Raw genomic sequence first — 26289 nt, 5'->3', positions numbered from 1 at the left:
GTGGAAAGATAACTTATGAATAGAACTGGAACATACCATACAGGTTGATGTATCGAATACAGCTCTCAACCACCGCTGGTATAGGCTGGCCTGAATCCTATAGACACAATCAAATTATTACTAGAGAAACCACTAAATCAGAAATTAATAACCATAAGAAACAGTCACACTAGCAAGCCATTATGATGAGAAGGCTGAGATGATATCATTTATCACTTAACGTTAACTTTCTGAGTCACAATATGCAAAACAAAAATAAATTAGTGCACCACGATAACAGTATTTTCACAGGAATCCCAATGGGACAGAGGCACAGAAATGTTGGTTAGCATACTAAATACAGTGTAATGATCCCACCCAGCTATAAGACAGAGTACCTGACTCCTCGCACGGACATTCCGTCTTCCCCTGGGCAGAGAGCAGTAAGGCACGTAGACAGAGGAAGAGAAGCAACAACAACCACAACAGGTTAGTGAGAGAGACAGATCTTACAAAGAGAGACAGACAGACAGACAGACAGACAGACAGAGAGAGAGAGAGAGAGAGAGAGAGAGAGAGAGAGAGAGAGAGAGAGAGAAGGACGAGGCATGGCCTGAGAAAAGCATCAGTGCCATGTGGCGTGTGAGACATGAGGGCATGGTTTGGGGGGGAGTGGGAGGGAAGGGCCTACTTCAGAGCATGGTGGGTGGGGGGAAGACACATATTTTTCCAGCCAAAAACAGCTTCTTGACTTGGAGGGAAATTAGAATCGATTTATCAGTCGATCTGCTAATTACGACATCTCCTCAACTAACTGATTCTTTATTTGTTCTGTGAGAAAAAAGCCCATTGAAGAACTACTAAGATATAAATAATGATAATAAAACATACAACACTATACAAAAAAATCAATAAAGCAAAAAAAAAAATTTTTTTTCCTTTTGTTTTTTTGTCAGTTGATTCATTGGTTAATCGTTTTATCTCTGTACTTTTGTCGGTGCATGCCCTGCTTGTCTGCTGAGTTTGATTAGCATTAGAGTGGAAGTGGCCATCTGTTTATTTGCATAGCTGCTGTGTGGCCAACTGACATACAGCCAAATTAATTCAGTGTACGGAGGCTGGAGGCTCACAAGAACAAACCTTATACTGGTGCTTTTGAAAATACACCATCTTCACATCAAGCTGCTGGACCAGCTTTCACCTTATCTAGTGTTTTCGTCAAATGTGAAGACAAGCATTGAGCAAGAGGAAAGTCAGTGCATGAGTGAGGCAATGTTTGGATAAAAGAGTGGTCACAGGCAAGAGAACCCCCAAGGACTGCTAGCGAGAAAGCTGAGCTCATGAGAGACAGAGGGCACAGATGGGCTTATACCTGAATGAAGGCCTCCATATTGCCGTTAAACAGCCTAGGGTTAAAAATGGAGCGAGGTCTACACTTCCGCATTCTCTGGGGTTTAGGGGGAAGAGTTGGGGGCCTGGGGAGATGGTGGGGTTTGTAGGGTTGGTACAATGCAAACATGAAAAATAATGCAATATGCAACAGTAAAACTGATTTTGCTTAAGATGTTTTTCTTTTCAGATCTTTACCAAAACAATAGGCTGCTCCAAATCATAAAGAATATGGTAGTCATATATTGACCGTTTCTGAGATAGGCTACAGTCATTTGCTTTCTTGCTGAGAGCTAGATGAGACAGCCGATACTCTTTTCATATCTTCATGATAAATATGAAGAGACAGAGTGCAATTAGTCAAACTCTCGCTCAGACAGGAAGGGAAAATAATTCATGGCTCTCCATTAATTTTGAATAGCATAAAGGTGTATCCGTTACAGTTCTGTCACCTGTCAAAAAACTACAAACCTGATATGACAGAGATAAAGAAGAAAAGATAAAGATGGGCAACTTAACAAAAAAACAAATTAATAGAGAATGTGAAATATGTCAGTTTTAGGCGTTTTGGGTAAATTAAGCGAAAAACCTGCTACATCCATTATTAATACTTTCTATAGACAGTACAAAGTACTGCACTACAAAGTACAGTGGAATATGTTTCATTTAGTGGGCAATCAATAAGTGAGTGTATAATGTATTACGCTGTCTCTATAAAGCCATAATCATATTATCTAGCTTAGCACAATGTTTTAAAACCAAAAATAAATAAATAAGTACCTTGAAATTGCTTAGCTAGTGGCTTTAAATGTATAATATTTTGTGTTGCTTATTATCTAAAATCCGAATTATACAAATGATACATTGTGCTTGCACTAGCTATTTGCTACTAAATGCTAACGTAAATTAGCAAACCCTTTGCTGTAGCCTCAATCTGAGCATACAATCATCTGAGTGGGACCAACACACCATCAGGATGAACAGAATCAGCTTTCTGGCATCAACTTTCTCATTTAACACTTGGCAAGAAAGCAAATTTGTGTATTAACCTAAAAGTAAAAATAATACAAGGATGGAGCTCCTGTGACTTTCTCAAAGTAATAATGACTGAAAGGTAATACATCACAAAATACTCAATACAGATATAATTAAATATAAAATTTAATTGATCAAAATAAAAGTCAAGCATTTGTATTTGTCACACGCCCTTCTTGTCAATATTTTTTAATTTTCTCCTCATTTAATTGTTTTTATTAATCAAATCATTATCCATCTCACTGGCATTTCAGTCCCTAGTCTTAAGCTATATCTATAGATAAAAGCATCTCTAATTTGGATCCAAACCATTCAACATGGTGAGGTAACGATATTCCTACACTGTGACTTTATTTGTGCCATATCCAAGGACACAGGAAGGATTTTACACATCATTGCCAACTTTATTCACCCTCTTGTCACTGAAAACCTTACCTCGTTGTTCCATATTCAGCCCTCTCCCCTAAAAGGAATAAGCACACACAGAGAGAGGCTAAATTAGAACACACTAGTTTTACAATCACAGAAGTTAGCAGCACGGTTGAGTGCTGGCTGACTATACATGGCTGGCAGATGGAGAAGGAAAGGGGTGTTATGAGAAAACGGGCATCTATTCAGTCAGGCTGAATGGGGTGAACGCCATGGTTGAATCTGACTCACCGCCAGGCAGTGGTCATTCAACGGTCGCCCTAGAAACAGCACAAGAGCCCCAGAAGGGGACTAGGCTGCAGACTAGCTCTGTGAAAGTGAAAATGTATCCAGAGGCAACAAGAGTGGGAGCTGATTTGTACAGTATTATGATTTCATGATATGTGCACCACATTAGCACACTCACACGCACGTTTCAGTATAGCAAACAAATTAAGGCCTCGCTTTGATCAGTCAGTCAGAAATGTTTGTTCAAGGATCATGTCATGTGTAAAGCAGCTTCCAGCACAATCCTTCTTTATGTCAAACACATAATTCCAACCTTAAAGCATACGCTAGCAAGAGTCTGATGATCACCATGACATCGTGACATCAAATATACTTTTCTTCTCTCTTCTGGATGAGTTTAACACATATTTAATATCATGAATATGTAAGGAAAGCATGGGAAGAAATATCCTTTCAATGCTATACTAGTAATCCATGGTTTGAGATGACCTGCTTTTAGATCGTGCAGTTTTCAGGATGCCATGAGAACTACAACTTTACTGCATAATATCATTTATAATAATATAAGTAATATAATAAGTAATATAATTTGGTGTTTTGTTTTGATCAATATTTAATTATCTGATTTCTAAAAGAATCTGTGTACAGCAGACACAACTGTGATATATGGGAGTCTGAAAACTTTTAATATTCCCAACAAAACAAAATTATTTAACACATGTTTGTGATTCCAAAGTAGCAACATTGTGACATTAAAAGACACAGACCCTTACTGACCCTTTGGCTTCATTATTTTAACAGCTCTCGGGTCTTAAATTTGTATAACAGTGCTTGTTATCATGGACTGCAGGGTTTTTGTTCTCTTAATATAGCTCTGAATGATATAATTTTGTATTGTATTTTCTAAAAGCATGGGGTAGGCTACATACAAACTGAAGATATTATGTTTTTTTAAAAATTACTTCCTTTGGCTAAATTGGCTGTATAGTGTTGTTACATATTTGCCTAACAAGTGAAAGAGCTCTGGTTCAATCCCAGAAGGAGACACAAATTCCTTTGGGGTTGCATCAGGATGGGCATCTGGTGTAAAAAATGTGCCAAATCAAACATGCAGAGTTACTGTACCTGCTATGGTGACATCTTGTAAATAAGGGAGCTGCTGAAAGTAGCTCTACTTCCTTTGGATAAAAACAGCTATAATAGATTTTCTATATGTGCTTCTATATATCAAGGTACTAATATACTCTAGAGATACTTGCTTTCTTGGCAGTTACTTTAATATAGAACTTTCTACACCGCTAAACACAGTGCGACAACATTTTAATAAGTCTCACCTTCTCCTAGCGTCTGCTTCAGAAGGTCATGCTTAGCCTGCAGTTTGACAATGAGATTGCTACCATTCAAGTACTCCTTGTATTTCTATTGATAAGAAAGACAAAAAGACAATTAGTGCTATTTCTAGACATTCTTTGTGTTGTACTGTGCACATTTACACCACGCTGCAATTTCTTTGTTCATTTGTCCGACTACTCACAGTAAAGTAGAAGCCCTCAGTCTCTTGTTGATTGGCTCGTCTTTTGGTGATGTTTGCCTTGCTCATGTAAGAGTCAGATGAGGCTGATTTCACAGACTCTGTGGATTGGCTGTGCTGGAAAGCCTCTGAAACATCAAAGTCCTCCACAGTAAGCATATCATGGAGGGTCTGCAAGGTGGCGTCAAGAGTCTTCCTCACCTGAAACAAATATAGATGTAAACTTTAGTTGTCATTTCAGCATTAATCACAACATGAATATATTTGTTTAAATACAATTATATTAAAAAAAGATAGCAAACTGGTCATTTGTACACATAAAATAATAAAAGAATATTTGTACCACTGGGCATATTTTCATTAGTCTTCTCAGTGTCTCGAACAAACTGTGGTGTAAACACGGCAGCTCAGATTATACTGCTGCAGGCTATTTGCACCGTAGTTAGACTGACAGAGTGAACAATAGAGTAATTAGCTTGCTAGCTTGATGCATCACGACATGAAAGATTAACTATGTGCCTTCCATGTGAGGCAGACAGGAAGGGACCGTGGATTTCCTTATTCATGACAGACAGCCACTGACACATACACACACCCTGGTGACCTTTAAACATGTCTGTGTGAGTCACAGTGGCCTTGGTGACCATGCTGGGGGTGGCCCCCATTGGAAGCAGGAGACTGGATGAGATACGACCCCACATATCAGTGTCAGATTTAATGAATGAATATGAATGCATAGTGACAGCTCTGGAGAGTGGCTGGCTGTTGTTACATGTTTGTAGTGGAGGGTGTTGGTGGCCCGCATTATTAAACACAACACAGTAAATGAAGGTATGAAAGTGCCTCCTGTGCCATGATGATGAGTGATAGACTAATCGGAGGGATGGGTTCTGTTTTTCCTAAAGGAATAGTTTTGTGAAAAATTATTTTGTTTGCTAAAAAAGATGAATGAAAACACAGATATATTACTTTCATGCCTGCTATGCAGATTTTATGGATTGGGCATCATTGACCACTTGCAAAAAACAGTATTGGTATTTCTTTCTCTACAACTTTTAGTTTCACCTTACCCTTCTCTGTCCCAGCACCAACATTTACCAGCTACACTTCTGTAAATGGTTTCTTTTTAATGTGCCTAGAATTCTAAAAGGCTGGGGAAAAAAGCTTTTTCTTACTATTCACTTGGACATGGAATAATTTACAGAAAGATCAGACGAGGTCTCCCTTGGAAAAGAGATTTGATCTAAATGGGGTTTTCCTGGTTGAATAAAGGTAAAAGAAACAATAATAAGAGATCGATTTCAGTGATTTCAGTATTCAGTGGATGATATTGATCAAAGCTAGCTAAACTAAGCTAACTACCTAATGACTGATTAGTAGCTGGTTAGCTTATAGCTTCAGATGTAAGGGAAAGTGTGAGAGTGTTTGCAAAAATTATGAAGTATAAAACTAAATGTAACACATCAATCTAACGGCAATAAAGACTCTTTCTCAAGGACTCTGGTGTCTTAGCGTGTTGTTTTAAAGACTCTTGCATTTAGAGCAGCAGATATGTGTTTTTTTCCCTGTTCTTCTACATTTAGTCGATGGTTTGAATGATAACAACTTCACTTCCTTGCACAGTATTTTGCATTAATACACTGATGGTGCAACCTCTATATTCAAACTCAGCAACTCAGACTACTATGTTAACAGCTTCCCCTATGAGACCCTATACAGGATTCAGGATCTAACTTCACTATCACTGATAATCACTTGCATACATTTCTCATTTGTCTTTATGTACACCTTTGTACATAAAGACTCTTTCTCAAAAGACTCTGGTATCTGTGTAACATTATCTCAATGAAACATCAGGATATACTACAGGAAAATATTGACCTTAGAGAATAGAGAAAAGAATACAGATGCTGCTTCACATATCAAAGGCCAAATATGAACTGAGCGTGAGTATGGATAAGGCCATCTAAAACGTATACCTAAGCACATCAGTGAGCTTGTTTTGCTTTAAAATGAGCTGCTCACCTCTTCATTTTCTATTTTTAGTGTGGCCAGACGTGATTGCAGCTGGTGGTAGCGCATCAAGAGTTCTGTCTGGACAGGCTGCTGTGCACTCACTTGACACACCTGGGATTAAGAAATAAAGGGATATTTCCGAAAGTGACTTAACACAGTGCAAAATAAACATAGCAAGAATAAAGACCTTCAAAGAAAGCCTTTTTAAATCATTACCCTCCCTGTTGACTCACCTCATCTCCCATGTGTGGCTGATAGTCAAAGCATGCAGGAGGACAGAAGATCTGGCAATGTGTGTCCATAAACTTCAGCTTGTCTCCTCTGGTGTCCATGGCATCCACTGCGCCCTCCAATAAGTCCAACCCTTCGTGCCGAGAAGTTTCTAGACTATATTCTGCAGAAAGGTAGGTTCTCAAGGTGCGTGCTAAGCTTGCATGGTACCCTAAGTCGCAACACTGGGGACAAAAAAACAAACCATAGTAATTACAGATCCAAAAACAAACTTAACCTGAATAAAAATGCACTCTGACAAAAAGAGAGTATTTCCATTTCCATCCATATTTCCATTCTTGGCTCTGACTTACATCTATCATGTCTGAGACATCGTGGATGTAGTATTTGGCCACCAGGGCATTAGTAGCTGCCAGATTGAGAAGATAGTCATTCCGGGCCTTTGTGCATTTCATCTTGTTTTCAGAGTACTTGGCTTGTCTCTGGGGGTGTAAAAGGAAGAGCGAGAGTCCCATCAAGGGAGGAAGCAAAATGGTTTCCTAATGTACTCTAAGAATGCATTATACATTAAACAGTTGTATCTTCTCTATAATCTGTCAGTGTGCATGTATAAAATAGTTGGATTTACTTGGACACTTCAATTACAAATGCATTTACAGCTTGTTTGCAGTCGAATAGATAGAGTGCATTGGGAGTAATGTGCATGACATAAATCCTCATCATACATGGGCTAAAAACAGACCTTCTCCTTCAGTTTCTCCATCTTCTTTACAGAACTTCGACGCTGTGGACGATCATCGTAGCCATAACGCAGGCCAATGTCATTAGCCTTGCCAATGTGCTTCTCCTCCTGCTTTTCTGCCTCCTTCAGTTTGCTCTCAGCACTGAGACTCTCAGTGTGGTACATGTGGTATGTCTTCATCACCTGCAAGAATACACAGCAAGTATAAAGGACATCACAGTTAAACGAGCAAGGAAGCTGATAAGTATGATGAAGAAAAGCAATATCCTCAAATTTTGGTACAGGATCCTTGTTGATCATCAGATTATTTTACTTTGTAACCTAAAGATTCTGCAACCTTACAGAAAAAAACTCAAAGATCCGACAGTACGTAGAAAAAACTTCAGTCTGAACCAGGCTAAGTTAAGGAGAAAGAAATAAGAGAAAGAAAAACCGTAGGGAGACACCCTGTGGTTTGTTCTTTAGGACAAAGAATCAACTACAGGACTGAAAACACACTAAGTGGCCAGCAAAAACGGGCCAAAACACCACGTAATCTGAATTTTAAAATCCAATGAGAATGACAAATGTGACTTTGAACTTGACCTTCAACACAAATTTGATGGAGACCTGTGAGATGATCACTGTGTGCAGGCTCCACTAAAATATGACCAATATTCTGTAGTTAGGAGGAAGAAAGATTCTTGTGAATTATTAACGGACAGACAGAAGAGAGACGCCTCGCCACGGCATGAGGTCATTAGATTTTGGCTAAATAAACTAAGAATTGTCAGTATTCTCTTTTTTATGAACCTTTCTTATTAATTTTATAACCAGATCATCATGACTTAATAAACACAGCAGCTGCTTAGAAAGATACCAATAAGACGCCGGAGTACTTTTGTTCATCACACAAGTAAACATTAGTGAGTGTAGCATACTCATCATTCTCATGGGACTGTCATATTTTCATTGACATTTTCTAACTCAGCTGGAGTGTCCAGTACGTTTGTCTGATGTCTCCACACTGTCTGAATAGCCTAACCACAGAATAGCAAGACAAATTAAATATCCCAGCAAAGTAAAGTAAGACAGTCGTGGTACTTTTACAAAAACAATCTCTGTTTTCGGATAAATGTTTCATGGTTTTATCAAAAAAGCCACATGTAAATGTTTAACTAGTAAACCTGAATCAACAGCACAGTCGCACAACATCTGCTTCACCATCACTGATTCTCAAGTTCTGGTTTCCTAGCAACCCCGTCTGCAACGGACGTGCAAAGGACATTGAGATCGATCAGCAGGGGAGGAAGGAGGTTACAAAGTGACAGTGAGCAACCTCCTCTGCTACAGATGAAACGAAAAACTCTCAATTTTTGCAAAAACTCAGCAGCTGACCAAAACCAGGGACCTGCTGCCTGACAACATTTGCTTATTTAAAATGCAAATGATAAAATAACCACACAATGATTATATTTTCTCTTAAACTCTACACTTTTCTCAATTATAAAGTTGAGCAGACTCCTGCTATTCCTTATGCTGTGTGTGGGAGCTGCAGACAGGCATTTAATAATGCATGAATCAGAGGGAGGAAAAATCAATATCAGTATAGCAGTAATATAACATGCACGGTACAATGTTACATGTGAGAACTATTCTCATGTGGTTTATACGATTTCAGTAATCCAGATTCAAATCCATTTGTGATGTGCTGCATACACATCATTTTGCAATGTGCACATGTGCTTAGCTTTCTTACTAGGTCATTTTTTTTTCTTTTGCCACCAACTCTTTTTTTTAATTTAGTAATTTTGTAAATTACTAACAATTTGCGAAACTAACTGTAAAAAAAAAAAATCCACAATTGACCTACTTTCTGCTCATCTTCGCTTTTTGCTCCTTTATCATAAATGAATCAAATCACAGGGTTGTCAAACTTTGCTGCAATTATGTTTAGCCAGTTTTACAGGACCACGATAAAGGATTAATCACCTGCACAATTAAGCTGACAACAACTAGGATGTCAAGAGAAAGGATTGAACGTGCAAGCAGCCAAGAGTGGAGTTTTATACATCCTGCAAAAGAAATGACGCTCGGTCATGAAATAAATCAAATTTACAGTGAAAAGTAGTGCAAATCTATAAGAGCATGTTGTTGTTTCTCATCTTATTTGCAATGGAATGTTTTAAGACCTTTAAAACACAATTTGGTGACTGCTCTGTTTAATCACTGAAATGAAAAACAATGAATTGTGGATGTGACGAGGGAAAAAATAATCCACGAGGGTATTCTGTTTCACAGCATGCTATTGTCCTGCTTGCCAAAATACACTTTCATCGTAGTCTTAATTACATCTAGTCTGTTTATGCTTGTAAATTGTTTTTTCGTTTATGCTATGAATCATATTAGCCATTGAGCAGTAAGTAAAGATAAGGATATCACCGAGCAATTAGAGCCAGAAGAATGCATTCTGGCGAGTCTGCTGTACTGTCCCACATGCAGCCAGTGATACGCCTCAGTTCCTTTTCTTTTGCCAAATGAAGATGCAGTGCAGATAAACGCAGATGTTTTGTGTCTGCACCACTGCACAAACCTTTGCTGTGTGTTTACTAGTATGCATATGCACACATTTCTATATGCAGTATGTGGTTATAACAGTCCAACGAGAGTGACAACTGTTAACATATGAGGCAAGCAGAGGTGTCAGATTACATGTAACATTAGCTGAAAACATTACAGAAGCTCATTTTGCTGTAAGCACAGTGCACCTCTGTAGCACAGACTGCTGAGTCTGCTTGAAGCACAGCTAGGAGCACGAACACTGTCTCCTTCAACTCATGTAGCAATTCACAGCAGGAGGAAGAATGCAAATTTTATCCTTTCATGACCTCAGGAGAGGGAAGAGATGACCTGTTACAGGCTGCTCTGCTGAAAAGGCACATCTGCTCTGTGTGGTGTCAAACCCACAGGTTGCAGGTTTAGGTATTTAAAAAAAGCCTGGCTTTAAGATCGACATCCCATAGGCTTTCAACACAAGCAACAGCAACTCACCGTGTACAGTTCATTGGTGACTTTCACTAACTCTTCATGCATCTGTACACCGATGTCTTTACTCTGTAAAAAAAGAAAAACAGGAGACAGCTTTGTAGAGGAAAATAATACCACATTTAAAGGACAAATGAAGACAAGTATTCAAACATCTAAGAACAAGAACTGGGTTAGTTAACAGAACTGCTTTCCCACATGTGAGACACTTGAAAGCTGTGTGCCAGTTTTATTTTGTATGTGATGGATGTCATCAGTATTGAAATGCTATCATTACGCTGCACCAGAAAAGATACAATGCCCAAAGTGCAAATGCAGACTAAAATAGAACAGCGCAGTAACTGCAGAGCATTTCCCATTGAGCAGAGTCGCAGTTTCCGTTTGGTTTTAAAGGATGAGAGCCTATGATGAATTGGACATGTCCCACAAAAGGGTTATAACCTAAGACGGGGAATGATGCCAGTGGAGAGTGAGCCTAGAAATCCGTTTGAGGTAATACGGAGTAATGCTCAGCTCAACCAATCCTGTTTTTGTTTTGTTTTTTGTCACCTCTCAGGGACTACTTTGTCAAAACAGCAACCTTGCAATTTCACATGTGACAGGCATTAGACTTTAGCACATTCAGTACATTTAGTCTTTGTTTAAAAAGATGCCAGAGTTGATTCATTTCCCTCCCCCCATGTGTCATTTATTAACATCAAGACTGCAGCTGAACCAGGATACTGGAGTATAACAGGATTATTGTTCAGAACTTTACCAGAATTTGAGCTAACATTTTGAAAAAGAAAAAAAAAAGATTTTCTGCAGGCAGTTAGTGTTTTTCCTAGCATGGGTTACAGGCCATCCCATTCTCATCAGGGCTCCCATCAAGATACTGCAGAGCCCCCTAGAAGGCATAAATTACTCTAAACTCCTGCTGCTGTCAAATGATATGATACTGATATAAAATCCCTAAGGTGGTTAGGGGTGCTTTTCCACATGTACTCTGCTACTCTCATGCAAAGCATATGTTATGTATACTCTTATATGTAACAGTATAAAACATATATAGTATACTAAAGCATATATATAGTATATATAGTTTCAGACATATGTTTGAAAGACAAAATTTTGGATAAATGAAAGAAAGTTACAGTTGTGGTCAGAAGTTTACATAAAGTTAATATAGCATGAGTGTCAAGCTAAGTTTTGGCTTTAATGATTTCTTTGAACTGTTGTTTTTTCCAGGGTGGAATGATTGAACAGCATAAATCTTTACTGACTTTGGGTGGATGAGATTGAAATTATTTTTGAATATTCTCTAATCCTCCCAGGATTCATACACCCCCACTAATATTTGGTTAAATGTTCCTTAGCAACTTGCACCTCAACCAGACACTTTTGCTAGCCATCCAGAAGCTTCTGGCACAATTTCGGCTGAATGTTTGATCGCTCTTCTTGGCAGAAGGTGGTGGAGTCCATTCAAATTAGTTGGTTTCCTGGCACCAACCCACAAATCATTTCACAAATTCTCAACGGGGTTGAGGTTGGGGCTTTGGGAAGACCATTCCAGAAGGTTAATGTTAGCCTCCTCTATCCTTTCTAAAAACCTGTCCTGATGTGTTCGGGATCATTGTCCTGATGGAACAACTGTGCCCAAGTTTCAACCATCTGATAGCTGTTGATTTTAGGTGAAGGTGAAGAATTTGTAGAGCTAGTCCTCCATTATTCTAAACATCGTGAGCAATGCACTAGTATCACTGTAGTACACTAAAGTACATTTACTTGGTTACACTAAAAGTAAGAGAAGACAAAGGAAATTTTTTTTGTTTGTTCCTTTGTTTTTTTTATGGGCTATAATGCAGTGGTTTTACTGATCAAACCATTCGAGATCAAAATGGGAAATACCTGACCCGTACACTAAAATGAGTTTGACATCCCTAACTGATATTTTCATGCCCTTCCCCTAATTAGATTTTTTATATATTTTTTATATATTAATTATATTTTTACATATTACCTGTCATGACATTTGAGCAGATGAAATGTGTGTGTTAGTTACTGTCAGGGGAGCATGACCTCATTCATTTAATTCTGATTCTGACCTTTTTGAAAAGTCTGATGACATCTTCACCCACGTGCGCCAAACGGACAATGACGTTGTTGTTGTAGATGTCGCTGAGTGTGGCGTGGTCTTTGCTCTCGCGTCGGGTTTGATCCAAGACCAAATACCAGCAGTTCACAGTGGAGAGGAGATTTTGATCTTTCCTGAAACAGCGAGAGAAATACTTTGTTAATGAATGAAAGGCCTTCAGGAAATGTAAACCAAATGGGATAAAGGCTAACAAGAAAACTAAAGAGGACACCTAAGAGAACGTGTATGTATGGTCACGACTTTCTTACACCACCCAACATTCATTTTAATCCTAGCTTATTTACTATTTGGTGCCGCCTGTGGGCTTCACATATCAGAGATCAAGTGGTCACAGCTCATGTGGGGGTAATCAGCAAGTAAAGGCAGCATACGCACTTGTTGACACACAAACTCAGAAGGCATGCTGGCTGCCTCCTTGCTTAAGAGGACATGTGAGTTTAATTATCATCACACCAAAGATTTAATGGAGGTATTTTTCTTCTCATTTTGTCTTTAGAGAACACTTTAGCATGACAGCATATACAAATGCTCTGTGACACTGCTGGATGCACACGGTAAAAATAAAACATTTTTTGCTATCAGCCAATAGCTGACCTGTGCTGCGAATCAGACAAAATTGAATTGTGAAAGGAGAACAGTGAATTTGGGATGAATTAATTTCACAGTTTGCATTTCTTTGGGGATGTGAAAAAGACAATCAGACCACAGAATTCTTTTTGCCACACAACCTGAGCAAAAGGAAGAGTTTGGACATTTGGGCTAAGATCACCATTTTCATAACTTCTAAAAAACACATTATCAACTAAGATGGAAAGCATTAGAAAACTCCCAGTAAATTTAATGTGAAAAGTTCATCTTAATTTAATGGGGAACCTAATGCGTCATGATTATACCAGCATGCCGCAAAGTGTGTCATTAGTAGAAACCAGCACTAAAACCCCAGGTAGCAAAATAAGTGCTTTAAACAACCATGTCTAATAAGATGATGACCTCAGTTTGTATCAGCAATATGCTGCACTAAAATCTACCCTTTGTAGAGTTATAAAGTCATGCTAGTTACAAGTTTTTATACCCCAAGTCAAGTTTTTTAAATAAGAAACCACTGACACGTCGCCCAAGACTGAGCACTGATAAGTTTACACAGTCATTTTAATTTATTCAAATGGGTTCCTGCCCAGTACTATTATTTATCAGTCAAACAGCAAGTTAAAAACCATCTCTCTTAAGACTCTAGCTTTTAAGTAGACTGCACAGAAACCACTCATGCTGAATAAGAGTCACAAATAGTGACTCAAAAAGTGCTAAACATACACATGTGAAAATGTACAGTCATATCGGATGTGTCACATATTCTCTTCGATCTCTTAGTGTTGCATTCTAGATCATTGCTCATTGCTTACTGCGATCACCAAGTAAAGTTAGAAGCCTTACATATCCTTCCATGGCTGAAATCCCATGGCAGTAACATATGCTCTTAATACTGTTTAGCTTCAAAAATATGACTTTTCTTAAAACACAATGTCTGGTTCAGTTGTCTGTGCAATTAGTTCCAGTAAATAACCTCAAATTACAGATGCTTTTCTTGTGGTGAACCCGCTGCACTTTTTCTGATCCACAACAGCTTCTTCGTTTTCAGTGTGAATCAAAAATACGGAAGTTATTTTTGACTCTAATATTGGTTTTGAAGATCACACTGAAAGAGTCGTCCTGACTGGTTTTCTCTCAACTGCTGCAAAACTTTGATCAGTTTCATCCGTGGAGAATTGTATTTATGCTTTCATTTTCTTTTTGAAGTGAATTATAGCTGTTTTTCTGCCTTGGCGAAGCTCACTCTAATCTTCAGCTAGCGCTCATTTCTGCACTATAACAAAGGAGAAGAAAGGCACTATAGGCCCTCTCCAGCTCCCTCAGTGCATCCAAAACAATGCTGAAATGTAATCTAAGACTGTTCAAAACCTTTTTTGTTGTGCTATTTTTTAAACTCCTAAGTTGTTTCAGTGGGAAAAAATTAACTCTGTCATGCACACGAACTGAACATGAACATGTTTCCATTGTCATTGTCTTTTTTTGTCCAAGGCATAAACACTGCATTGTTTCAGTCCCATTCATAATCAGTATTATACACTGACCGGCCATTTTATAAGGTACACCTTGCTAGTACTGTGTTGAATGTGTCTTTGTGTCTTCGTAACTTCCTCGATTCTTCAAGGCACAGATTCAACGTAGTGCTGGAAAAATTCCTCTGAAATCTTTGGTCCATATTGACATGATATGGAAGAGCGTGATGTCCTGGTGGAAGCAGCCATCAAAAAATGGTAAATGGACTGGTTGTTACATAGCGCTCTTCTACTCTGAACACTCAAGATGCTTTCCCCACCTGCCTCATTCACCCATTCACACAAGCACTTTTTTCTATGCAAGTTCTTCCTATGCACTGAAAAGCAACTTGGGGTTGGTATCTTGCCCAAGGATATTTGGCATGTAGACTGGAGCAGCCAGGGACCGATTAGTAGATGACCCGCACTTCCTCCTGAGCGACAGCATAAAGGGTGCTAAAGGGATATGCCAAAAACCTGACCCTACTATCCCAGTGCCAAAGCCACAATCAAGACTCACTGGTTCATTAGACCAGGCAAGGTTTCTGATCTTACAGTGCTGTGCCAATCTGCATTTATAGATATGCAGATATCTATAAATGCATTTACTGCATTGGCAGTGTTTTTGAGATCATTTTCATCCTGAAAAATGAAGGTGTTGGCACTTTCCAAAATCCGACTGTACATTTCTGCATTAATAATTCCATCAATATTAACAAGCTGAAATGCATGACAGAGTCCACCATGCTTTACTTGTGTTTTTGATGAATGTAGTCACTCACTGTTTACCTTTCCGCTGATCTCTTCTGTGCATACTTACTATGATTTGAACTACTATTCCATATGATCTGTTGCTACTGATTTTCAGTCCAGTACTTATGTAATTAGGCATATATCAGCTGCTCCTACCTGTTTCCCTTTCTTAAGAATGGCATCTTGACAGCCACAAATCCACTGAGAATATTTCTGATGAGGATTCAGTGAACACTAGATGTGTGGTTCTAAAGCTAATTTTGAGTACTGGTCATCAGCTTTTTCTTTTTGCTTTTCTTTTCATCCTGTAACTCTTTGAAAAGAACATGAACAAGCTATCCTTTCCCTATAGGCACTCCTTTCAAGCAGAGCAGTTGTTTGATCCAGGACATGGGATGGTGCTGACCTGACTGCCAATGTTTTGCGGTTGGCTGCTCGTCAAGTTTTTAGGACAGTTTATGTGCCATTGTTGTACAACTATAACAAGTACAACAACACTTGTTTCAAGAAACCTTTAGGAGAATGCCACCCTCATATGAATTACAATTTAGTGACAGTGAAACACACAGCGCACCTACTAACTGCTACAAACGACACCAAAAACAGCGTTTTGAAACATAGAGCGATTTGAATTTTCTCACAGGTAGCACTTTGGTATAGGAGGTTTTGAAAATGTTCCCAGATGTTCTCCTGATAGCCCTTTTAGTAGCTGCAAATTAAAATATGAAAGGACGACTGATAAGAAAAAAGTGGGCAATAAGTTTTCGCTGTTTGAAATAAACTATCAAAGTGAGAGTGCAGAGCTTGTTCTAAGACTCCAACAGAGAGGACCGCACAGTATTAATAATGACTGAGACTTCATCCAGTCATTTCAATGGAGTCTTCAAGTAAGGAATCCAGCTTTTGACAGACGGATATAGTGATAACAATATATTATGGCAGGGGGAAATCTGGGACAGTGGGATGAGAGAAGCCATGAGAGGGTTTTTCCTAATAGGGGTCTCCCTTTGAGGGTATGCTCCATTTATCAATGTGTCAGTGGTGGAGCTCTCCACCATGATTACGCTTCCTGTCCAATTGGCTGGAGAGGCTGAAAGAGAGCTGGAAAGACCTCTCCTGAATAAACCAACGAGTTAGTTATGCCTGACTTACACAGCTAGGTCACATGAATGGATGCCTATGCTGTAATTTTCTATATTGCTAATCATTGCTATGACAGATAGTCTTTCATTTGTCAAAATAAGTAAAGGCACATTTTTCTGTATTTTTAACTGTTATTCTTAAAATCTAATTTGATTGTTTATTTTTGTTTTTAATTAATTGCTGAATTGCTAAACAAACAAATAATTATAACTGTGATTTTCAGAAAACATAAGTATTCTTTTTTTGGCTTGGACTTCTATAGGAATAAATGGCAATGGGCAGCATACACAACAGAACTACAGATCTTGATCTGAAAGTCAAGAGTCTGTTGCAGGCTGGTTTTAACAGAGAGGAAGTGGCTTCTCAGCATACTGCAGGGTGTGCTTGTTTCATCACCAGTAATCTCCCACATACAAACAGCTTAAGCCAGTTAAGTAAACCCAAGTAAAATAACCCCTATTGTCTGGTTCTTTAGATTTCTAAATGAAGCTGTGATTTATTTCCTGCATCCATTGAGAAAACATGAGTATCTGAGTAGCACCCTGGCATGAAGAAGCTGTTTGAGAATGGAAATAAAATGACAGCCACAGAGAAAAGAAAGGGGGGTGGTGGTAAAGAGTCTGACCTAGTTGGAAAAAACGCAGCAGCCTGAGGCCACAAGCTTCCTTGGCCCTGGCTTCATTTCAGGTCATTTCTTCTGCTTTCATCCCCCCTCTGTTTCTTTTTTAAATTTTTCTGTTTATGCCTTCTCTCTTTTTCCTTTGTCTCTGTTTTAACTGTCTGTGTAGCAATCAGCATCAAATATATGGGAGTTGTTTACCAGTCAGACACATGGGATACAAATGTTCCACTGTGCAAAAGTCTTTGGCTGGACTCACTTGAAGTGCTGGTGCTCTCTGGAGGAGCGGATCTTGGAGGAGTAGCGCTCAGCCAGTTTGTCCAGGCCTCTGGAGTACTCAAGCTGGAGCTCGGCCTTTCTGCGGAAGAACTCCTGCAGGTCCTGCAGCAGCTGCAGCCGGGACTCGGACTGCTGCTCCAGACAGCGGAACTGCTCCACCAGCTGGTTACGGATCTCTGCATATCAAAAAGGGAGACTATGTTCAGAATAAATACCGCCTCTCTGGGGGATCAGGCTTGCATGCTGGGCCTTACTTCTGTCTGCCAAACAGGGCTGCAGGTCAAAATTAAACCCACAATCTTTCCACAGTGGATTGAGCAAAGCATGTAAACACAAATATGTAAGGATACAATCAAGCTAGCGCAGGCACTAATAAAAGAGCAAAGTCGTCACAATTGGATAAAACCGGACGTCAAACTGTATTTGTCTGCTGTCTGAGTTTGTGCGTGTGGTGAATGAGGTGGTGGTGTGCATGTGGGGTGGGGGGGGGGGACCAAATGCTGGGGTAGCACATGTGTATATGAGATGCAAGTCTGATGATTACAGCAGACAGCAGAGAAAATATAAAATAGGTCAGCTTCTCAAAATGCATTGTGCTGAGCGAGCCTTAAGAGAAGTTTGACTTGAGAAAACAAATCATAGGCATTCTTACAATTATAAGATTACTGTGGTTTCTTTTCATGACATCTGGAAAGTCTGATTCTGTTCATTGAAAATGAGAATTAGGGATAAATGTATTTCAGTCCTTTTTTATAAATACAGCTGGGACAATATTGGATGTTTGATAGAGAAGCAATATTAGTACAAGCTTTAGATTTTTATATTGAGTATGTTGGTCAATTTTCAGGAGGTATTCAGACATGTTTTTCTACTCTAAAGCTAATATAATTATTTACCTTCCTGAACTTCTTCTCTGTGGCCATATTTTAATGACTTACCCCCACCACGACCAGACAGTCCCTACTGGTATTCCAACTGGTTATTCCTGAATACCTCTGGGATTTCAGGTAATAAAAACATCAAATAAAACAGTAAAATCCCCTTTACAGTCTTACATTAACACTAAAAAGGAAAACAAATCACATTCAATGTCTTCCACGTACAGTTTATGGCAAGGCTGTCATAAATCCGAAGGTTAAGAGGCTGCTGGCTGTGAACCATATATCATGTCAGGACTGAGGGCTGTGTTTAAATACCCTGCTACTGCCAATGCGCATACAAAAAAGCAGCAAGCATCCATAGGAGTTGGCTAGAACGGATGCTGAAAACAGTAAACAGCTCTTATGTAGCACTTTTATGTTTCGTTAAATCTTAATCATAGCTTCCTTGTAACTATCACTCTGTATTGCAGAATTTTGCTGAGGAAATTTTTAGTGCTGCGTAATTTTGCTGAAAGCAGATAAACAACCATGTTAACTTCCTGCCCAGACTTCTCCTGCATTATCACAGATCTCAGAGAGAGCAGTAGTTATTTTACCATACACCACGCTGAACTGAATCACTGGTAAATTTACATCTCTGGATTAATCAGTCATAGAACTACAAAGGGGGCGGGGTAAACAACGCTTCTCTTTGTACAAGACAACAAGATACAGCTGAGATGGCTGAAGATTCCACTATGACATTCTGTTACAACCATGCATAAGATCCTGAGGACTGAAAGACACTTTGTATAAATGTATCAATGGAAAAGATTGCTCAGCAGAAGAAAAGGCCATTTGTTAGCATCTAAATGGTGCTCCTGTATCTAGAATAAAAGGTTTTTCTTTTTCTTTTTAATCCTCCCCCAAACGACTGTGTGCGAAAAATGTGAATGAGTGAGAGAGAGTGAGAAAATCTGTGTAAATATGTAGTCCCTTGCTATCTGGAGATGTACCCCTCATGGTCCCCACAGTTGCCCAGTTGCCTGGTTACATGCCTCTGGAGGCATTTCAATGAGAGCAGGCCAGTTCCCTGTTCTGACAGTCGCAGCAGTCAGTCTGTTTAGCATAATGGCCAAGGACAAGGGCAACTTACTCTGCTTCGAAATACTCAACAAACAGCCTGTGATGATGAATGAGACAGCAATCGGGTTCAGAACAGAAGGAATGGTTATGTGCTAAAATAGACCACTGAACAGCACAATTTGTGGGCCTCTGTGACTGAAATAATTTTAATCGTATGGGGAGAGTTTAAAAGAGCGAGCAAACAATATAATGAGTTGATGTAAATTGATTTCACTGCACAAATTTATAAAGGAAACATCAAACAGACTTGTGATATTTGCACTTGCTCTCCTGTGAGCATGTTATTTTTAGAACTTAAACTGTTACTAGGGACTGTGCAATACTGCAGTACTTTCGATGAATCATTCAAGCCTTTGCAGTGTAATGCATAATTACACAGAGCTAGCAAGGAGTTCAAGTGAATTATATACATTGAAAAAGCGTCAAAAGCTCTCTAAATCTGACACTTTTCTATCTTTTCACTGGTGACACAAGAGCCATAAAATACTGAGCCAGACATGCTTCCTCTGCATGAGAACAGTGTGCAGCCAAAGTGAATAAAATGTTCCACACCTAAAGGCTTGTGGAAATTCACTAATAGGACATTTGTAGCTATTCCCCTTCTAAACCATATGGTTAACATCCAGAGACGCAGTGGTAACTTTACCAAGCATGTTCAGCAAAAAATAATTGCTTACAGAGACTTAGATGGTAACCCTGCAGCTTAATTAAATAAAGAGAACTTGTATAATTGCTTGCATCATAGAGGAAGTACAAAGTACGCAGACAGCAAACCCAACCTGAATTTGGGGGCATCTTTGCTTGTTGCCTTGTAGCTCTACAAATTATTTCTAATTTATGGTATCAAAATGGTGTCTATTTGTGTATGCATTTGCTTTCTGAGATGGTGTTTTTAACCAATGCAGACTTGCTCCCCAGCGGTCCTCCAAATCCCAACTGCACAGTGCTTAATGTGCATGATACTGTGCATCAGTTGAATGGAGAAATTATGGGTTAGTGGTGGTAGGTAGTGGTGGTGGTGGCAGCTTCAGACACCCTGTCTACCTGGCTGTGTTAAAAATATGTAACCTAATCAGTCTGTGGGCTCTTGCTTGAGCTGCTGAGGGCTGAATTGAAACTGAGAGTTACAAACAATTAAAGCTGTCCACTGCAACTGCAGTCTATATTTTTCATACTGTATTTTTTGCACAACTGGTGCAACCGAAGCACAATTGTGGTGTGGTGTGGTAAGAGACAATGTACATAACCGTAATAGCATAAGTACAGCAGAATGCTTTTTGGCTAACACGTGAGCCAGAACAAGGACCAACGTTTGGGGGCAACATCATTCACCATGAATGGATGAAGAGAGAAAAAAAAAGAAAAAATATAGTATGGAAATTATAGATGGTGCCTACAGTGGACACTTTGTTTCTAACACTTGTTTTCACTTTGGCTCTTTGTATGTTAAAACTCTGACCTTCTCTGTTGCTGACCAACAACAGCACGTGCAGGAGTAGCTCACAGACTGGTTGTAACACATTTTTTGTCACTGCCCCCATCTGACAACAAACACTCTGTGCAGGTAGGTGCGCATTCTGCAGCTGTGGTTGTGCATTTCGTGCCAATGCACAACCACAGCTGAACCATAATTTCCCCCTATTTGAGCTCCTGCATCACTGCAGGATAAAGGAACAAATATCACATATCACTGGCACCCACATATCCCATTCAAGCTAGCTTAGTAGTTACTGCGATGGCCAGCAGCAATCTCTGGGGTTAGTTAGCCATGCATGGCTAGTCATACAAAGTCTAACCCAGAGTGACACGTTGACATAATTTGGTACAAATCAAGGTTGTGTTCGGTGGACACGTGTCTTCCTAATGTAATAATAGCTATGGCATGACTCTATAATCTATTTGCTTGAGATTTCATTACTTCTCCTCACAGTTTGTGCAGCCAAAGGCCAAAAAACATCAGAATTCCAGGCAATTTTCACTTTAAACTGGGTAAGAAACTCAACTGTCAGCACAGCATTTAATACATGATACCAAAAAACAGGCAACAAAGATGTCGTTTCGCTGTCATTTTGAGACAGCATCATTCTGTGCATTATTTCAAGCTGATGAATACCCAGAAGGGGGTATGTCTGGATGTATATCTGCAGTGAATATGGGGTCAGAAAGAGAGCTTATTCTAACACCTGTGTTGTTACAAATGCATTGTCAGTAAACACAAATGTCACAAGCGTTTCCACTTCATACTACTCTACTCTGCTTTTCATTCTGTAGTAGCATAGCAACAGCACATCTTGCAAAGGTTTTGTGTTATGGACTATTACAGCGATTAGTGCATACGACTCCAAACTGATCCAATTGCATTAAAGATAATGGGTTTTAAAACTAGAAGTCCAGAATGACACATGACAGGGGCATCCCCTCATTTAATTGTGCTTTAGTGTCAGATTAGACAGAAGCCTAGAGACACTTCGGGGTGCTCAGCTACACACTCTAGAACAACAATATTCAGCTGAATAAGGAAATACTATAAACAGTATAAAGAAAGATTTAATAATAATTAGAATTTTATAACACATTTTATGTGATTTGAAAACATAAACTCCCACGTAAATTGTAACTGAGACCTGACTGTCTGCTGAAATGTGGCATGTTGAAAAATGCCACAAAGTGCATTAGGCTTGTGTGTTGAACTGCTGTGCAATCAGCAATTCAGCATTATTGGAGGCCAGTGTCAGTGTCAGAATAAAGCTCCCACAGCTCCGAACCGATCCAAGCTCAGTTTGCAAATGAGCTTAAGATGTCAGCTTAAAAGCTTTTCCTGAAATCGAGATGATGGCGCTCTAACAACAGCAGAGCTGATGTGTAGACCGGAGGAAGAGCGTCTGAATACGAGTGCACGAGACAAACAAACAAACAGAGATAGTGACAAGGAGAAACTCCACCACACCTCTGACTGAAAATGCTTATCATACTCTTCATTCCAGACACATGCTAATAAGCTCTTGACATTTCCTTGTAGAACAGCAATGAGGTCTAATGTGTGTATATAACAAGAAGCATTCTGGGTCAAATTTTGGGCTGATGCCAACGTTTAAGATAAGCTCTTAACTGATAACCAGTGCAGATGATTGTGTTTGTTCATTTTGTTTTCCAAAAGGTTAATAAACATCCAATAAGTCAGCTGATGTCATAAAGCTGATATATTAGCATATTCCTAGTATATGATGATAATGTCATGAAAATTAATGAGTTTAATGTCTGCTGGGGTCCAGTGTGAAATTAAAACATTCATTTAGTCTCATATCATGATATAAAAAATTTTAATTGCCTATAACAATCATAGTTTAACCTTTCAAACAAAGATGAAATGATGAAAAAAAATCAATGCCGGACTTAGTTTAGGTTTAATTCTGGCAAAAAAGGGAGACTGGAGTTTAGGTATAGAAGAAAGTGGTTTTGTGAATATGTGTGACTGGGTAAATGGGGTTAGTATAAGCTTAGCCATTTGCTCCTTTAAGCAAGCCATCCGCTATCGCTAACTTACTGTACAGATTTCAAAGAAGTGCTGATTGTCTAATCTAAATCTCATCAAAGTAAGTGTAGAGAGGCCTATATGTACAATATCTGTCCATGCAACCATTTTTTTCAACTTATCTAATTCTGGGTTGTGGGTGTTGGGCCTATCCAACCTTCATGCGGTGAGAGGCAGGCTACAAGCTGGACAGGTCGTGAGTCAATCTGTCGCACGACTAACACAGAGAAACAGACATCCATTCATGCTCACATTCACACCTATGGTCAATTTAGTATCACAAATTAACCTAACCGCATGCCTGACTTTGGACTGTGGGAGGAAGCCAGAGAATCTGAAGAGAACCCACACAGACACAGGAGAACCTCCACACGCCAAGGCCCCACGCTGGATTTAAATCCAGGACCTTCTTGCTGTGAGGCAAAAGTGCTTAGCTCCGCACTGCCTTGTCGCATAACCAAAATAGTCAAGCTTATTTTGGTGCTGCAGTGACAGAAAAATGCCTGCTACTAGACAATGTATGTGCAATATGACAAGTTAATTAGCTAAAGTATAGCCTATAGTTAATATTTATGAAACCAAACCCAAACTGGAATGTCTTACTAGGTTTGCACATATTTATCTGCCAAGCATTAGTATCTCAGTTCATTTTTGTATTTTTATTTTTTTTCTCATTGGACTGATGAACTAGTTGAATGACCTTTCCAGTTCTACCTAGTTTGAAAAATATCAACCTATGGTATAAGGAAGCTGCCCTGTCTTTGCGGTAGCCTTACATAAAACTACTTCCCTGATAGCTGATGCACCAAGCGTTGAGACCTAGTACCGTCTAAAGTTATCTCTAAATGGCTGGGAGGATATCCCACCCATTTACAACCTGCACTGTCTGCTCCAATCCAGCATCAGTGTTCCCGCCTCTCCTCTCTCTCTTTCTCTCTCTGGGTGGTTTAGCCAGTCACATATTTAGTGGCAGACAGTGAAATCCTTTCATGGTTCATAATTCATACAGACAGCATACATTATTTATGGACTTTCTGAACTGTTGGCTGTGTGACCTTCTTGAGCAATCACTCCTTATCCTTACAGTGTGACGGGAAAACTCATAAATATACTCCCTTTAAAGACTAAAACCGTATCATTTAATTTTGGCTTTTTACTAGATATATTTACATGTTTAACTAAATACATATGGGGGGAAATCTCAGGTTACCTGATTGGTAGAACTATAAAAAAGAAAAAGAAAAAAAAACTAAAACAAAAAAACAAAACAAATAAAACAGCTTCACTTTTAAACAAATTATGACGGTCTAATAGCTGGCACATATGTATACAGACTAGGCATGCCACAACCCTGACACTCATCTCAACACAACGCAACACAGATACCGGTTAACCCAAGGTAATTTCAAGTAATAACCTCACCCCAGATGGACAACTGGAGTTAACGCTTGAATGCATGAACTAAAAGACGGTTTTTTTTCTGGTGAAAACAAATGACTCGCACACAACTATAAAATCTGTCCCAGCCCACAAGACTGCATACTGAAGCCAAATAAAGCTTGTGGTAAAGTTACGCAATTGTGCCTACACACAGACAATAACAATACGTTCGGGCCTGCGCGTTACCAACCTTTCACTTGGGTCTCATATTCGGCAATAATCTCTTTGTCCTTCTTGACTTTCGCCTGAGATGACATTTTTGGGGAGAACAGATTGTGCAATCCTCAGGCAGGAATCTCAGTAGCCACGATGCAGCGTTAGCCCTTGTGCAGTCCTCTCCATATAGTACAGCAACAATCAGACGTGAATCATCGCCCGCTTGACACACACAACTTCGGAGATTAAACGCACTTGAGGTTCTGCGATGTTGCTGCGCTGCGTTCAGGGCGACGTCGATCTAAAAGTGCATAATTATTCTCTTGGTCCCCAGCCCCTCCTCTTCAGCAACACTCCTCAGTGAATCGCAAAGCGGTCCCCTTTTTTATTTACATTTCATAAAGCCTCGGCTAGAAACCTACTAGTCCCAGTGATAATAGCACAGAGCGCCTTCTGCACGTCCAGACTGCCCTTTTTCACCCTTTCTCGCTCTCTCTGCAAGTTCAATGCTGCAGCAAAAAAGGCTGAATGGATGTGAAAGTCAACGCGAGGCTCCTCCTCCTCCAGCTCCCTCCCTTCTTCCCTCACCACTTTTCTTTTCATGGATGATTTAAGATTCCCCCTGTGTGTGAACCGAAAAGCCTTTGCCAATAACAGAGAAGATGTCTGGAGCTGAGGGGAATATTGTTTGTGGATGATCGGGATTTAGCTGATCTGTTTCGAGAACATCAGCGGCGTAAACCTGGCAGAGCACAGGAACAGAGGGAGTAGCGTGGATTAATCAGATGCGATTATATTTAAACCAATTTACTTATAGCTCCGGTGATGAACAAAGATTTGTCATTGCAAATATTCTTAGTCTAAACATTAAGGAAAATACACGTTATATACACAATGTATGCAGAGGACCAGTAGGATTGTAACCGAGTACATTTACTCGACCGGTTTACTTAAGTACAGGTTTAAAGTACTTTTGTTTTATTGAAGTATTTCTTATACTACTTCTTGCTTGTAATTCCCTATATTTTAGAAGCGCTTATTGCATTATTATTAGCATCTATTTTAACCCTTTCGCGTCTTATTATTTAGCAGATTAATGACATTGTTGCACTTCACACACAGGCTGCAGGCTGAAACATGTCTTTTTGATAAAGTTTATGGTTAGAGCTGGAATCAGGTGACCCTGAATCCTTCCTTCATTGTGCTGCAATAGCCTTAGGCTGCTGGGATGCTTCCCATGATGCACTGTGCATTTCTTCTCTACCCAACTCTCATGTTTATATACCACTATTACAAATGTTTAAAACAGTTTTCGTATTTATTAAGCTCTGTTTTCTCTTCCATAGTGTCCCTTTGGTCCTGTCCTCCTCTGCACTCTTTTTTTTCCCTTCACACCTAACCGGTCACAGGAGATGGCTCCCAGAGCCATGGGGGTTCTGGGAGGTTTCTTCCTGTGGGAGAGGAGTTTTTCCTTCCCACTTTCCCCATGTTTTTTGTTTATAGGGAGTTGCCCGATAGTTTGAGTTT

General features: G+C 39.4%; 1 protein-coding gene across 2 annotated transcripts in view; it reads right to left on the bottom strand.

Moving 5' to 3' along the window:
• The window catches only part of LOC309706399 (SLIT-ROBO Rho GTPase-activating protein 3-like), a 37390-nt gene extending 12071 nt beyond the window's left edge, over nucleotides 1-25319 (bottom strand). Inside the window, exons 1-13 of one of the 2 annotated variants that reach the window (XM_082532908.1) lie at nucleotides 24797-25319; nucleotides 17609-17804; nucleotides 12689-12851; nucleotides 10611-10673; nucleotides 7581-7763; nucleotides 7192-7320; nucleotides 6841-7062; nucleotides 6617-6718; nucleotides 4595-4792; nucleotides 4395-4479; nucleotides 2839-2866; nucleotides 1352-1454; nucleotides 37-97 (exon numbers count right to left, since the gene is read on the bottom strand). In XM_082532908.1, the coding sequence (XP_082389034.1) occupies nucleotides 37-97; nucleotides 1352-1454; nucleotides 2839-2866; nucleotides 4395-4479; nucleotides 4595-4792; nucleotides 6617-6718; nucleotides 6841-7062; nucleotides 7192-7320; nucleotides 7581-7763; nucleotides 10611-10673; nucleotides 12689-12851; nucleotides 17609-17804; nucleotides 24797-24863 (1600 nt within the window). In that variant the 5' untranslated portion in view covers nucleotides 24864-25319. Of the gene's footprint in view, nucleotides 1-36; nucleotides 98-377; nucleotides 409-1351; nucleotides 1455-2838; nucleotides 2867-4394; nucleotides 4480-4594; nucleotides 4793-6616; nucleotides 6719-6840; nucleotides 7063-7191; nucleotides 7321-7580; nucleotides 7764-10610; nucleotides 10674-12688; nucleotides 12852-17608; nucleotides 17805-24796 lie in introns of both variants that reach the window. The other variant, XM_082532909.1, reaches the window with a different exon arrangement.
• Nucleotides 25320-26289: the final 970 nt, after the last annotated feature.

Source organism: Aulonocara stuartgranti, assembly GCF_965226115.1.
Source record: "Aulonocara stuartgranti genome assembly, chromosome: 5".
Lineage (NCBI taxonomy): Eukaryota > Metazoa > Chordata > Actinopteri > Cichliformes > Cichlidae > Aulonocara > Aulonocara stuartgranti.
Note: the sequence above shows the minus strand (reverse complement) of the source record. Positions and strands in the feature narration are given on the sequence as shown.